The sequence below is a fragment of the Malurus melanocephalus genome, unplaced genomic scaffold, assembly GCF_030028575.1.
Source record: "Malurus melanocephalus ecotype Western Australia unplaced genomic scaffold, MMel_1.1 scaffold_308, whole genome shotgun sequence".
Classification (NCBI taxonomy): Eukaryota; Metazoa; Chordata; class Aves; order Passeriformes; family Maluridae; genus Malurus; species Malurus melanocephalus.
In genome coordinates this window covers 659,523-675,194 of record NW_026623540.1, presented here as the reverse complement: position 1 = coordinate 675,194, position 15,672 = coordinate 659,523, and the positions used below count along the sequence as shown (strand labels likewise).

The 15,672-nt window shown below is 35.0% G+C and overlaps 1 protein-coding gene across 11 annotated transcripts in view; it reads right to left on the bottom strand.

The window, feature by feature from the left end:
* STXBP6 (syntaxin binding protein 6) overlaps positions 1-15,672 on the bottom strand; it is a 97,048-nt gene that overhangs the window by 13,030 nt on the left and 68,346 nt on the right. For all 11 annotated transcript variants that reach the window (XM_057377251.1, XM_057377245.1, XM_057377255.1 and 8 more), the window contains 2 exons: positions 9,532-9,662; positions 7,556-7,721 (listed from right to left, as the gene is read on the bottom strand). In XM_057377251.1, coding sequence (XP_057233234.1) covers positions 7,556-7,721; positions 9,532-9,662 — 297 coding nt within the window. The remainder of the gene's footprint in view (positions 1-7,555; positions 7,722-9,531; positions 9,663-15,672) is intronic.

Below are 15,672 nucleotides of genomic sequence, written 5' to 3'. Positions count from 1 at the left end.
AATCCAGAGTGAGTGAAGGTGATGTAGATCCAATCTGCTCTGTATTTTATGAGTGAGTTTAAATACTGTGAAGGGAAAGACAGAAAATCAATAAATTATCTACTCAGAAAATTACTAATGTGCCACAGTGGGCATTCTGAATCCTTTGGTAAGTAATTCCAAACAGCAAAAAATCTATCACTTTGGCCTAAGACATCATCACACCTACACACTGTGTTTTATTCTTAATATTTTATATTAAACAATAATGCTAATCCATGAAGATCAAAATACCAAGTCATTGCAACTGAAATCTGTGAAGTACTTTTCAAATGGCTTAAGTAGCCTGGAAGACATTTTTCTCTTCATCTGCTACCTAGACCAGTGGTCTACAATTTTGTATTTTAAATTTACCTCTTTTATGTTAGAAATCTAAAGAGCTTCAAAACCTGGGTTAGGAGCAAGCTTTCATATATATGTTCATTTGGAGACCAAATGAAAGATGCTAGACACCCAAAAACTAGGTTTTTGTTAGATGTCAAAGAAGAGTAGGGATTAATATTCTATTCAAATTTTTAACATATATAATTAAGCTAGAATAGAATGACTKTTAAAATCATGGGGTGGAAAACAGAATCAGACAGAATTAAAATGCACTACTTTATGCAATAGYATTGCCAGTAGACTTTTAAAAAAAATAATTATGTACACAGGACTGAAATAGAGGAAAGAGATAAAAATGCAGAGGGAACATTGTTCAGCAATAAAATTCTTAACAGTATTTCTTTGTGTTAGATTTAGTTTTGCTGGTCACAAAACTAATTAGCACACAGAACAACTAAAATTGCATCTTTATTTCTTTATTCCTTTAGCCAGGACTCTGAATCTGCAAGTTCTACTCCAGGTGACCTGGAAAGGATTATGTTTTATTACAATGTGGAACAAATGGATCACCTCCCAACTGAGGTCCCAGCCACAGAGCAACTGTTTTTATTCTACTTCCCTACTATTCCTAGAAATTCTGGAGAATGAAGAATGTAGTTTGAGCGGCATCATTTGCCTTGTCTTCACACACATTTAGCATGTACTCTTTCAAACATTTAATTATAATTTTCATATTATTTTCAGTCTTGCACCTGCAAAGCCATATTCAAAGGGAATGTGAATTGTGAGAACATAAATCAGGAGGAAACCAAGGCTGTTTTCTTCCACCATAGCAGTGTATTCTGACTTCCTCATTTTCAAATACCAGGTTTACAATAAAGCAATAAACCACCCAAAACCACAAACAAATGAAAACACAGCTCAAACCAAATAAACATTGCATCTGAACAATCAGAAAAAAAAAAACTAGTTTTAGTAAATAAGACTATCCAGCCAAAGTCTTCTACTTTCTTATATCAATATGAGAAAGATGAAGAAAATGCTAAAATGCTTCAGAAGACAAACRACCTATGCATCAAAGCAGAAATGGAGTCATTATATATACTGAACTAATCCTATCTGTCTCAACTGGAGAAGTTCAGGATTCAGAAGTTCAGTTTATTACTGTGAATTCGTGCTAGTTATGATAGACTACAACATACTAAGTTAAGAATGATTCTTAGAATGGAAACAATGCTGGACAACAATTACAAGATAATTCATATTTCCTATTGACTTCATTCAAATGTATAGTAATGTCATTGCCTTACTACTTTCATAGGGACTGATAATGAAAAACACAATACACAGGATTTTTATCCAGAAGATCAAGAAATAATTCTTTAGACAGATCAAGTCCTGTCCTTTCTGACAGACACTAGAGAGAATCAAAATTAAAAAAAATAACAAAAGGATAACTGAAACAATATACAGCAATTCATTAAGCACCATATAGTTCTGTGCATTTCAAATGAGCTAGTGGCTTTATGATCTACAAACAAGACAAGGTCAAATATTCAGAGCACTGTCATTAGGAAAAAGCTGCTATTTAATGCTTCATTTGAGTTTTCTAKACTCAAGCAATCTATGCAAAATTTATTCTCAAATGTCTAAGAAACTCAGAAATACTGAGAAATGGATCTGGGTTCATTCAGCTAAGTTTGCTACATAGAGGTATTTTGAATAGTTATTACTATAGATGCACCACTTGCATTCACTTTCCAGACTGAGAAAAATGCTGCATTAAATGACCTAACAGTGAACTAAGGAGGARACAAGAAATACTGGATTGCCAGAACAGAAAACGAAGATTTCAGTTTTTAAAACAGTTGGGCATTAAGGTGGTGAATTTTTCCCTTTTACAGATACGTCTGTGAACCAAGGCTGTTTATCTCCCCTTCTTTAAAAGAAGCAGAAAAGCAATTAATTCTATTTTACATTTCTTGTAGTTCTGAAGTCATTATGAACATGAACAATTATCTTTCCATGTCAGCGGTCAGCTGGATCAAAGGAAATTTCATACAGGATGAAGAAACTCTGGCTGGTCTTGCTTGGTTACACACAAAGGTGACCAGAAGATAACCTATATTTTAGTCATACACAAACATATGTATACAAGTACAAATATACTGATTATATGTAAATCAGACTTGGACCTTCAAAATCTATTAAGAAAACTAAACTTGGTTTAGTTGCCAGGACAGGATGTTACTGTATCATGTGTATTAGTTGTAAATTAAGGAAATACCTAACTAGGATCAATTTCATATTAACACAACCTTTACCTGCTTTCTAAACTGAAAAACGTATTTAAAGTTGAAAACTTTAAAGTCTAATCTAATATATTTAAAAAATAAATACTAAAGTAAGTAATATTTTCAATAATGACTAATATTTACACTTAGTGACAGTCTAACCATCAGAAACTTTAAGAATCAGTAACCATAACAAAACACAAAACTCCAATCTGGCTCTATAAACATAAAACCTAACAACTCAATACAAAACAAACAAAGAAAAAAACAGAAAAAACCCCAATCAAAACAAAAAAAAAATCCCATTTCTATGGCAAACAGCAATATTCTGCATCTAGAACGTAATATCTCACTTAGACCATCAATCTCCAGAAAAGGCAAGCAAATATATTGCTCAATGCTTTATACATGATTTGGTCTCAGAGTTCTACAGATCAAAAAAAGGAACCAACCTTTATAATAATAAATGTCCCTTCTCAATTTATGTATCCCTATAGATTTTGCAAGAACATAATGTACATTTTTTTTTAACAAGGTTCCCTTTTTAGAAAGTTAATTTAGAGTTCTGATTATATGCCATATTTCTATGGAAAAAGATCTCAACTATTCTTATCTATTCTAATCTCAACACATGGCTTTTATGCTTGAGTTCATTAAAATACATCCAGTTAAATAAAATTGCAAAGCAGAATTAAGCTTGACGATATTTTAACCTCTAGACTGACAATAACTGAGTATTTGGTATACCCTGACAAGAACTAACAAAATGCAAAAAAAAGTTGTTTTGGTATGGAAACATGGCTAAGAGTCATATGATTGGCCATTTCAAATCAGCAAAATAGCACCAAAATAACAGRTAACACAGATCATTAATCCTCTTTTTTTTGGGCCAAATTCATTTACAGAATTAATTTACAAGTGAAAGCCTGCAAGAATAATATGTTCAAACACACACTTTTTTAAATGTCTGCCAGGTAAGAACTGAAACAACCAACCAGCTATTAGGTATTTGACAGGAGGAAGGGAAAACATTGTCTTTTTTCCCATCCTAGTTCACAGAATCATAAAATGGCCTGGGTTGGAAAGGACCTTAAAGATCGTCTAGCTCCCAATCCCTACCTCGTACAGGGATGTCACCCACTATATCAGGATGCTTAGGGCAATTCCTAGCACAAGTTTTCGTTCCTCTCCTTTGGTCAGTCATTAATCTTGCTCAGTATGGTAAACACCTTAGCAGGTCTCAAATGTGGTAAGCCAAGATGAGTAATGCTGTATGGAAAAAGTACTCATTACTGGTCTTGTACTGGCATTTTACTCTTGGAGGAAAAAGAATGATTCATTAATAATCCCTGCAAGGTGTCCTACAGAAAAGGTTGCAAAGGTAAAGATGTCATTATTTTGGGTTTCCAATAATATTTTGATTAATTCAGCAGAACAACTGTTAAATACCAATGCATGCAGCTAGGACAAAGCTTAAAACCAAATGCATTTCTAGTATGTATCTAAAGGTGGCAGCAAATGTTTGYTCTTTATTATAGCCCCAGAATTACAAGCTCTTTGAAGAGCTTCAAATGCTGTATCTCAAGGTTCTGTCAAGAAATGAGAGTCAAAGTCATCCTCAATGTCAGCTTAATGTTATGTCAAGGATCAACCTGCTCTAATGAACACAACCTCAAAGTGACAAAATTTCTGCACACCAGCCATCTCCAATGTTGCTTCTTATATTACTGATGTAAAAGCAATAAAACCTGACTAACATGGCCAKCAAATAGCAAGATAACACAAAGATACTCCAAATTAGACACATTCCAGCATCAGAATCTGTACGTTATAAAGGTACAAAAGGGGAAAATATTTCCTACCTCAGCCAAAAAAAGCCCTCTAGCCCCAACAGCTGTCTTTCCTCTCCAACGTAACATCCGGAATGCACGTAAGCTATGAAGAGGGCTCACTTAAATTCTAAACAAAAGACAAACTTGAAATATTTYGTATAAGACACTAGTAGGAGGAAACTTCTTACAGCTTGCCTAAACTTGAATTTGTTCTTTGTTCTCAGAGTTAGCACCCACACCTTCAGACAGTTTTCACTATTGCTGCAATTACTGATGTCATTAATCAAGTTACAGAAAATAGTCTAGCCTATTTTAACTCTGCAGACTATACTCTTACATGACACTCATGAAAACAAGGCCAAAAAAAGATTCTGCAGAAGARTCAGTGGCAGTGCTCTGGTCTATAGGGGGAAGTATGAGTATGTGTGTGAGAGAGAGAGGAGMTAAAAGGAGGGAGGCCATGAAGAGGGTCTGGAATTCCACAGGAACAGCCTTATTTACTTAAAGCTTAGCTCCTAGACACTTCCTGCAGAAACCTGAGCAGCATGAATTTCACTTTCTTCACTCTTACCCTTTAGGAAGGAATAAGGTTCAATAAGATAAGCAGGCTTCTAAACAAGCCCTTCAAGTTCTTTCATCTTTGGTTCCACTTGGGAAAAAATGTTCTTTGGTGGCAATTTTTTTTATTTTTGAAAATGTGCATTAGCTACAAGACATCCATTACACATATGATGTGCATATCTGTAAAATAACTTTAAAAAGCATATGAATGTATACATATATATTCTAGTAATTTTTAAAAAAAAAAAAAAAATTGTAGAGTATGATAAATTAAACTAGCTAACCATCCAAATGAAAAAGGATTACTTTCCTCATCCCAGAAAGTTTACAAGAATATCACTTGAAACATTATGCTATGTTGTTTGAGCAGATGAAGTGATGAGCCTCACCTCAAATCTGACCAAACTAGGAATTAAGCATGATTTGAACATACTGCTTTAACTAGTTAGCAAAATACACAAAAGAGTAACAACAAAAAAATACAAATTGTAAATTCTCAACTAGATATAATAAATTACAAGCTAAATTCTCAGGTGTATGTTCTTTGTTTTGCTTAGCTACATTTGGACCCTACTTTCTCTAGTCAGGATGAATTTGAGGTTGACATTTCACCATACTTTCCAGAAAATACCTCTTGATATTTCAGGTTTTGAACTAAATGGCTTAGCCAGGCTGAYACACAGCAAAGTCACTGAAATTTAGAGTCGACTGTCAATTGGTTTGTAGTTGCTACAGTTTCTGTCAAATGGAAACCTACATACAGGGAATGTATCASTGTGAGGAAAAAGTTGACACTGTGAAGAACAGCAGAAGCACTCTATCCATGACTTATTACTCCCTATATGATATTGCTATGTTGCACTGTGTAGCCACCCAGACGGATTTGTGCACAGTCAGAATGACATGCAAGGAATATGGAAATGGTCACCATCTGCTATCAGAGCATTACTGAATAGGCCCACTTTATCTAGGAAGCTGTTGAAGGGAGAATGTGTGTTTGCTTCATGGGACATGGTAGGGTCTACTGTGTGCTGAAAAAGTAGAAGTTAAGCAGATCTTAATGAACCTCAGTGGCAATTTTTTTTTTCCCACTGTGATGACACTTGGGATAAAGTTAATAACCCAGTCAGTTGAATAGGAAGTTAGTTTCAGACAGGTCAAGGTTAGGAGAAAAATACAAGTTTAAAGGCTTAATGCGTGGTGTTTTATCAATAAATTATTTGCAAGAATGATGGAAGTGAGAAACATTAGCAAACCAATAACCAACATGAGACTTCCCATTTGAAATGGAGAAGTTGTAGAGTGTATCTTCACCCATTAGTGCAGCTCCCTCCTCACCACAAAGGCAAAAAAGAAAATCCTATTAATGTGGAAAAGGAATTAATGAGAGAAGACACAAGAAATTTTGCACATTTTTTCTTAGTTTGAGAAGACACTAAAAGAAAATGATTGACAAAGTTATCTGTATCTGTTACCAGTTTCAGTAGCTAAAATGAAACTGGAGATGGCTTCTCCCTTCAGCTTTAATTTATGGTGTTTCAGAGGAAAGGGACAAAAAAACAGTGAGAAAAAAAGAACATATAAAGGTCTCTGCATAAAATAATACTCCTGATAACAACATATGGGAATGTATTCTAGATGTATGAGAGATGAACTACCACAAAAAAATAAGTAATGCTCCCTATAAGTCATGCCTACTGGAGGGAAAAAAAAAAAAAAACCCAACTAAACGAAATCTCAAGGCAGCTTGCACTTTTACAGTTTGTGGGCTCATTGAGAAAAACAAATTTTTATTTCTACTGAACAGAGAAGGTGTAGAAGTTTTAAGAGCTCTGGCTCAGAACACACACAAARAAGACTGTTTTCGGAAATTTCAGACTAAAAGAGTAACTAAGAATAATTAAACAGTTTTACTTTCCTAAAGAATACTTTGTGAAATAGATGAAAATCCTACCCAAAATAGTAGATTGTTAATACTGATTAGTTCACATATTAACCACGCTTTTTTTACCTAACCAGACATTTTTTAATCTAATCTTGAAAATTCACCTTAAGATACGTGACTTATGGAAGTCTCATGGTTTAAGTCCAGCTGAAAAATAGGCACCATGCAGCCATTCACTTCCACTTGTGAGGAAGGAGTGATGCAGAAGCAGCTTTTAGCTGATATTTCAGCCCACCCAGAAATATTTCGGGATGAAYGAAGAGAGACAAATCAAAATCAAGGTTGCTTAAATAGAGAGCGGAGAACAACTTCTCACAAGGTGGGTGCGGCATGAAACCTTTAGAACTGAAAACTAGGAATGAAAAGGTAATGAAAAGGTAATGAATGTGAAGTGGTGCTTGATGGAGAAATGCTGAAGTCTAGAAGTTTACAGCATCTAACATGTTCAGAYCCATGATTTCAACATGTCATTAGGCTGCAAGCTTATCTGAACACAGAGTTAACCACCTGCAAATCATTTCATGTCCAACTGTGAAGTATTACAGCCTTAATTCACTTACCTCCCATAATTTTAGATTGGCAGTTGATAAATTCTGGCTTCTTGTCTGTAAGGTATCGCTGACAAGTGTGATGTAGAATCTGAAAGAATGTGCATTTTTCTGAGGCTGTGCTTGCTACCCATTGGTCAAACGCATTTTCAAATAGTAAATCAAATTCTGGGGAATCCTAGAAGAAAAAACAACACACTGCTATTATTCCAGTTATATAAATGATTTGGAGAAAGGTATTTTTTAAAATTTACTGTGCTGCAAAAAGCAGAAAGGTCATGCAACTCATGACCATCCTGGTATTATTGCATATTCTTGGATGAAACAGACAAAAAAGGCAGTAATTTGTTTTTATTACTGTTATTTTTAATGAGATATAGTCAGCTATGACAAAAATATCTGAAAACAGAAATAATTAAAATCAAAACATTAAAAGTCAAATTCTCATAAGAAACCCTCGCTATCTACAGATATATAGTCACTTATACATTCAATATTATGCAAGCATTTATGCCTCTTAACACAAAACCTACGGTCACACTGTATTACAGACCATGTGGCTCTGYTCTCCATGCTCAACCAAATAAGCTAAGCAAATAACAAAGTACTAGCTATTGCATTTAATGCATTTTCACAAAGTGTTGCAAAGGACTCAGGATAACATGAACAAAAGACCATTCCTAGAACAAACTGAAGTGCAGCTCTACACCAGCATCAGCAGCCAAAATAAGAGGATTTTATAAAGTAGTGCTATATATTCAGAATATTTGCTAAACATTGTTTTGCAATCTCATCTAGTAAATGCTCTTTTCCAACTGATGACACTAGGAATTCACAGGAAGACAAGTTTGAAAGGAACATTTCTAAGCTTAAGAACATGGTAGGACTTTCAATCTGTTATGTACACAGCAGATGCTGTAAAAAAGCCTAAAACTCATATCCCTTATCTATTTGTCTTTTCTCTTGTTTCCATAGCTTCCCTAACACAAGAAAACAGAATTCCACTCCTTGCTTTTCACAGGGTAGTGGCCAAGGGCTTCTTTTTTGTACCAAGACTTTAGTAGTAACTGGACTTGGTACTAAGTACTTAGTTACCAACCAAGACTTGGGTAGTAACAGAATTTGGTGCATCATAGCTAAAATGCTTGGGTGGCTGATCAGAGCTCAACTTGGAAAAAACCAAGGGATTTAGTCACACAAACATTTTGCTCTAGAAAGAGCACTAAATTACTTTGTGATCACATAATATGAGCCACATTTCTAACTTCTAATTACATTGCTTTACTACTGCAGAATTGTATTCATAAGCCTATAACATATATTAGTACAACTAATTAGTACATAATTAGTACATATTAGTACAACTTTATCTTGAGATAGCTCAAGGTGGGCTGTATAGTCCAAATTAAAAGAATAATTCTRTAACTATTTAATAGGGTTATTTTATTTTTGGCAGTTTTTTGTTTAAATCAGTGTTCACTTGCCATTTGCAGCTGAAGGATACTATCACGYATTGTAGCATAAGATAAGAAATGCCAAAACATCTGAGGAGAGGACTGTACTAGAAAAAATGCAGGATTCACAAGATTTCACAAACTTGAACCTCAGTAACTTTTTCTGTTCTTACTTCTACCTATTATTCTATCTCACAGCACAGCTGCATGCTAAAGTAGACCCCAAGAGGCTTATAGCTGAAGCAAACAAAGCTCTTGCTTYGCTCTGCTCTTWAAAAAAAAAAAAAAAAAAGAAAAAGTGGTAGAAAAACTACAGATAGACAAAAAGAAAGAACCCCATATGACAGAATTTTAGCTTCCTCCCATGTTTCCCATTAAAATTTACTTCACGTATTTCACTGAATTTATTTCTATTGAGAATTTGCACTTAAAACTCTATTTTCAGATGCCTTTTCAAAAAAGAAAGAATGCCTGGTTCGCAAATCAGTTACATAAGAGCTCAATTTTCATTTTCCTAGAAATGCTCCAACTCACCCGATTAGGGTCTATACCATTGACCTGGCGAAGCTGCTCGAGCATCCACTGCGTTCTCCTGACAAAAGACGTAGAGCCTTCAAACTGCTTCACCTTCGTGATTGATGCTTGAGCTGGTTTCTTGTTTGTCACTGAACATATAAAAAAAACATGTAACTGAAATGGGCTTTGTGATTTGGGAACATGCTGTTTACTTCACTTATCAGTAGCTGTTTTGTTGGTGTATTTCCTACAATGTCCCACGAAGCAAATACATGTCACCGATTCTGACAGCAGAATCCATCCTCTTTCCAGGACAACATACTGCAAAGCATATTCCTTATTGTCAGAATGGTGATGTGATGCCAAACAAGCTGTCTACTACTCAAAATTGGATGTATTTTAGCCTCATCAACTCAAGTCACCAACATCCTCTAAAACAACCCAGAACTACAACAAAGGTCTTTCCATTTAATTCTCAAAATCACAGAATGGCCTGGGCTGGAAGGGACCTTAAAGCCAGTTCCAAACTCCTGCCAAGGTCAGGGATACCTGCCACTAGATCAGGCTGCTCAGAGCTCCATCCAGCCTGTCCTAAACACCTTCAGTGACAGGGCATCCACCACCTCTCTGGGCAACCTATTCTAGTGCCTCACCACCTTCCCAGTGGACTTTTTTTCCTAGTATCAAACCTAAACCTTCTGTCTTTCTATGTGAAGTCATTTCTCCTTGTTCTGTTACTACATGGTCTTGTAAAAAGTCCCYCTCCAGATTTCTTGTAGGCTCYACAGTACCGGAAAGCTTTAATTAGGTCATCCCAAAGCCWTCTCTTGCTCAGGCTGGACAAAYCCAATTCTCTCAGATATTTCTCACAGGAGAGGTGCGCTATTAATTACCTTACTGCTCTCTTTCCCCCATGCTAATTTAAGTATATTCAGCAATGAGTATTAATAATTTCTTTCTCATCTTCTCAATTTCAGAAACAGAGAAGGAAAAAAAAAAACAATCATATGACCATGTAAGTATATGCATCTTATTAAAAAGACCTGTTACTTTAGACTGAATTTCATATCATTGATAGAAAAAACCAAAATKTTTTGCCAATCTTTTCACAGCATGGCACATGTATGCCACGCTTGGATAACAGCATCAATATTTGTGACATTTGATTCCCAGTAACAGACATAGGTATATGCACTTACTACACTGTAAATCCACCAAATCAGACAACAGTTTGTGAAAAATACAGGCATAAGAATCAGGGAACTAAAGTTTGWTTGACACCTCCCTTTCCGAATATTAGGTACCACAAACAACAGCCACGAATAAGAATTATATTACTTATTACAAACAAAATGTATGTGAAAAATCACAAACAAAGAAGACGGCTCTGATTTTGGAAAAGTATAAAAAATATAAATCCTTATAAATATAAGCAATATAAATGCTCAAATTAGTCTATCAGTAAGACAGAATAAGGTTTTCAGAGAGTACTTAAACAATAAGGCTAACTTTTCAACAGCAAGAAAATTAACTTCCTGCATTAGATGTTTTCTCTGAACAAATACTGTTTTATTCATAATATTTAACCTCCATGAAAGGTCTATAAGCAGCTTTAGATAGTTTCTGTAGTCAAATGTGTATTTTATTTACATGTCACTTTTCTGTTGCTGTATGTTAAGTCACTCCCAAACCCATTTCCACTTTCTGTGAAGACATAATTTGTATAAACATTGTATTGCATAATCTACTAAAGCTGGTGTGTCATCTATTTTTTTCTACTTAAACTCTTTCCAAAAATAATTTTATCCATATGGTCCACAAAATAAGAGTATTATTGGAAAAGTCGCTTTTCTCTGCTTTTAGATGCTGGTGTTTAAAGAAAGCTTCTAAAATAATCAAGACTTAAACAGCAAGATTGCTTATTTTTGTGCACCCTGTTTGCCCAAATAACCAGAATAAGTAAGAGGATTCCCAGTCTGAAAATGTGTGTTGCACTTCTGCACCCAGGGACACAGTTAAACAGTAAGTAAATACTGATGTAATACCTTATCATTCCATAAAGTCAAAAAGTTAATATTGGTTCTTAGAATGAATTTTTTTAATGCATAGATCGAGTCTTGATTTGGAATAGATAGCAAAAGCAGATTAATAAGAAAAGCTCTTTTCAGTATCTCAGATTTAAAAGTTTTCAGTTCTGTGTGTGTCTGTGAAAGTCCAAATATCCTTATGAGCACTAAACTCAATAAACAGAAAATTAATCTCTAAGAAAATTTTAGTAGGTAAAAAAAAAAAAAAAAAAAAAAATACTAGCATTCCACTAGCATATCCAAGGCAGATAATTTAAGAAGCTATCTTGGAACCGAAAGCACAGCTGGACTCAATATATTGATCAGACTATTGGCAACATAGTAAACAGATTGCCAGAAATCTCCTCATTGAGAGTGGAAGCACTGGGAGCCAAACTGGTGGATTGTGCAGTATGCGATTTAGAGCTATACATCAAATGGTAYAGAACACAGAAGATCAATGCAGTATCAGAAAGGTAGCAACAAAATTAGACCAGARCAACTACTGAAATGCAAAGACTAGGTATTACTAAGAAGTGAGATTAGTATTAAAAATCATTGCTTGCTCAGTGGCTTATGAACCCAAACGCAACACTCCCAATAAAGCATGGGTGTCAGGAATCCTATTTATACCTATGGGATATATACAGGTTCTGTTTCTACTGCAAGTCTACACAACACTGAGTGCAAAACAAACTCAAAGATGTATAAGCTTGTATGCCTATCTAAATTTACTCTTTATATGTATTCATGTCATTTTTGTCAACTCCAATGATCACTCTGAAACACTTTACAGCACTCTGCTARACCGAGTCTCACTATATTCTGCAAAGTACTAATTGAAGGCTATTTAACAGTGGCTCAACTATTATGGCCTTGGGCTATTCTCTTTCCATGTAAAATGGGCAATGAGCTACTGCTAAATGTGCTGTGTATTGAATAGAAAAAACTGTGCATACCACATGTAAGTCACATATATAATTAACACTAGCAGCAGTGCAAAACAAAGAGTTTGACACCAGGAAGCACTAGATAGAATGACTGTGGGATCAAACACTAGCTTTTCCCCCTCAGAATCTCATGGATAACCAATTACAAAATGTATTGCCATAAACTTTAATAGAGCAAACTTCTATTTGCTTTGAAGGCTTCTAYATGACATACATTCTAGTGCTCTTGAAACAGAGGCCATTACCCCTTTCAAGTGAGAATATCAAATTTTACAGATGATAGTTAAACACTGTATGTCTAATCTCAACATCTCCAGAAACTGGTTGGTTTGACAATCTTCTTTTCCAAACTTCTCTTTGTACCACTTTTAATAAACAACGAACAGTAGCTTTGTCTTAATTTGGAGCCATTAGTGCTCTGTACTGCAGTGAAAGAATCACAGTACAATTCCAAATTTCAACACCTCCCAAAAATGCCTATTAGAGATAAACTATAAAAGCATCTTGATTAGATGATTGTTTCTGTATCATCCACCACACCGTAACGCTGGGAGAGGCCAAGATGGTTTCTCTTCTATGGAGGAACTTACAAGGGCCAGTCACCTTAGGCAGAACTTGGTCTTAAAGTAAATGATGCAATCCTCTTGGAAAGTGGCAGTTCCTCCTTTACATGTCAAATTCATTATTATTGTGTGCCACCAAACAGATCTAGCTCGATTTCACTTTTTGTGTCTTAGTATTTTAGGGAAGAGCTAGCATTGCTATAGCATTCAAAAAATCAACTACCCACGAACCCACCAAACACACTTTAAACCATCACTTAGTCCATGACAGCTTGACAGTAGCATGGCAGTCACTGCAACTCTGAGAAACCCTTTGCCAGTCGGGACAACCATCCTCACTGGCTGCTCATTATGTTGCTCAAAAAACTAGAACACTTCACCAGCCACTGAGTGGGAGTTACCTTCCAAACACATAAAAAGTATTTTCTAAAAATGAAAAAATGTGGAAGCAATTACATACACCTAGACACACCCCGTCTCTGGCAAATAATTTAGGTATTTTTGCTATAATCTTCCGCAATCATTACCTACCTTAATAAAAGGCACTATTTCAATTATGCTTCAATTTTAAGTTAATTTTTTGTTTGCTTTGCCTTTTTTAAAAACAAATTTTAACACTATGCCTTCCAAGTAAGAAGCTGTACCAGTGTGGACAAAATATATCTAATTGGAACCCATCAATAAATGGTAGGTTCACATGGCATTTCTGTGTGTCATAGATGGAATTAAGATATCTTGTTTTTAAGCAACATACATTTATTGGTGAAGTAGGAAAATGTATGAGAAATCAGCTAGCGAAATTTAGGATGGAAGACATTATGAGGTTTGGTTTTGTGACTTTTTTGGACCTGTCTATTTCTTTCTATGTGGTTTTACTTTGTTTACACTAGATTAACATACATCCAGAGTCAGAAACASTGCTATTTCTTCTGGGATTGAAGACATAATTAACCACTTTTCATCATAAATAAAAATATGTTGTAGTATTAAGTTTCAAAGATGTTTTTAAAGCCAGAGAGGCATGCATTTAAGTGAAATACTCGTTTCAAAAGCAGTTCAGAGAAYACAAGGCAGAAATAGAACAGATTCAGCTTTGGAGAATACTGTGACAGAGTCAGGAAAGTCATTGTTCTTATCATTTGCAACACATGGAAACAAAAGCACTTGAATTCAAGACCTCATTTAGAATACAGTCCCACATGCATGTCTAGCATCTAATGCAGCAAATCAATACAGCCCCTCATACACAAAAAGCTGTATTTATACAGCATAAACTGCCATGGAGCTAAAGTACATCTCATCTACAACCTAAAATGCATTTTCTTTATTTTTATGTTCTTCTAAAGTAACTTAAATTAAAAACATAAACTGAAAACCAATCCCTTAAATATCTACTGCACCTGGCCTTAAGAAACAGTCTGAGAGCTCTAAACCTATCCACTATGAACTTTCATTTATTTTTCTTCAAATTTGGATCTATGCATTTAATAACTCAGATTCTGGGTAATTAGGCATCTTATGACAAATGGCTTAATCGCTTCACAAAATTTCTAGTCATATTGTGATGTATTTCTAGTGTACCGGTGAAATAACTATTGAATGGAGAAATTTGAAAGTACAGAGTTCTGAAGCAGGCAATTCCTACTGCAACACTTCATGTTAGAACAAGGATTTGCTTCATCTGGGCACTACACAAATTGATAAATTAAACAGCCTTAACTTTTATTGCTGTTGTGTCACCAGTGCTGGAATAAATAAACAAACAAAACTAAGTCAAATTAATAAAAAACTCATTTTCATGAACTTTTTTTCACTTGTGAAAGTGAGACAGACTTGCTTCCCAGTAGGCCTGCAGAAGTGTTAGGAAGGAATCTGTGAAGTTCAATCCAAAAATATTTATCAATTAAAGGTTATACCATGATCTAGCTGTGTATCAAACTCTGTACAGTGCATGCTCATCCATCCATTCACAAGAAAACAATTAGGCATAGTTCTTCAAACCAGCTCTTAATAATTAGGGATGGAAAAAATGCTTAGAATGCACTCAAGGCAGCTTTTCAAAAAAAGGTCTCTTTGATGAGGAAGATGYTGAGCTCAATACCATGGCAGTGTGATGTGATTTCATGGGCACTAAATCTAGAATTTAATCATTCCTATCTGCTTGCACAAATGCTCCCATAAAGCTAAACTCTTCCTTTCAGACTGAGACTAAGTCTGAAAGCAGCCAGGTTCTTCCTAAAAACTTTTGACKTTGTCAGAATAAGGAGAAGAAACTTAAAAGTGGGAGCACATTTTAACTAAAAGAATTATTTCGTAGCTGATCCAGATTCTATTAGGAAGTAGGTAAAATTATGTATTAGAATTTCTGTTAGAAATTTCTCTTCCCAAGTCAGATCTTAAGGAAAAAGAGTAGGTTATGGACAGACTGTAGCAGAGATACTCTATACCTTCCAGTTCTTGAGAGTAGCATATTGAAATGCTGCCTTTTCCCTCTAAAATTCTGTTTGTTCAATTACATCTAACCAGCTACCAAGGAAACAACTATTTCTTAAACTTGCAAATAGCTCATTGACTAAAATT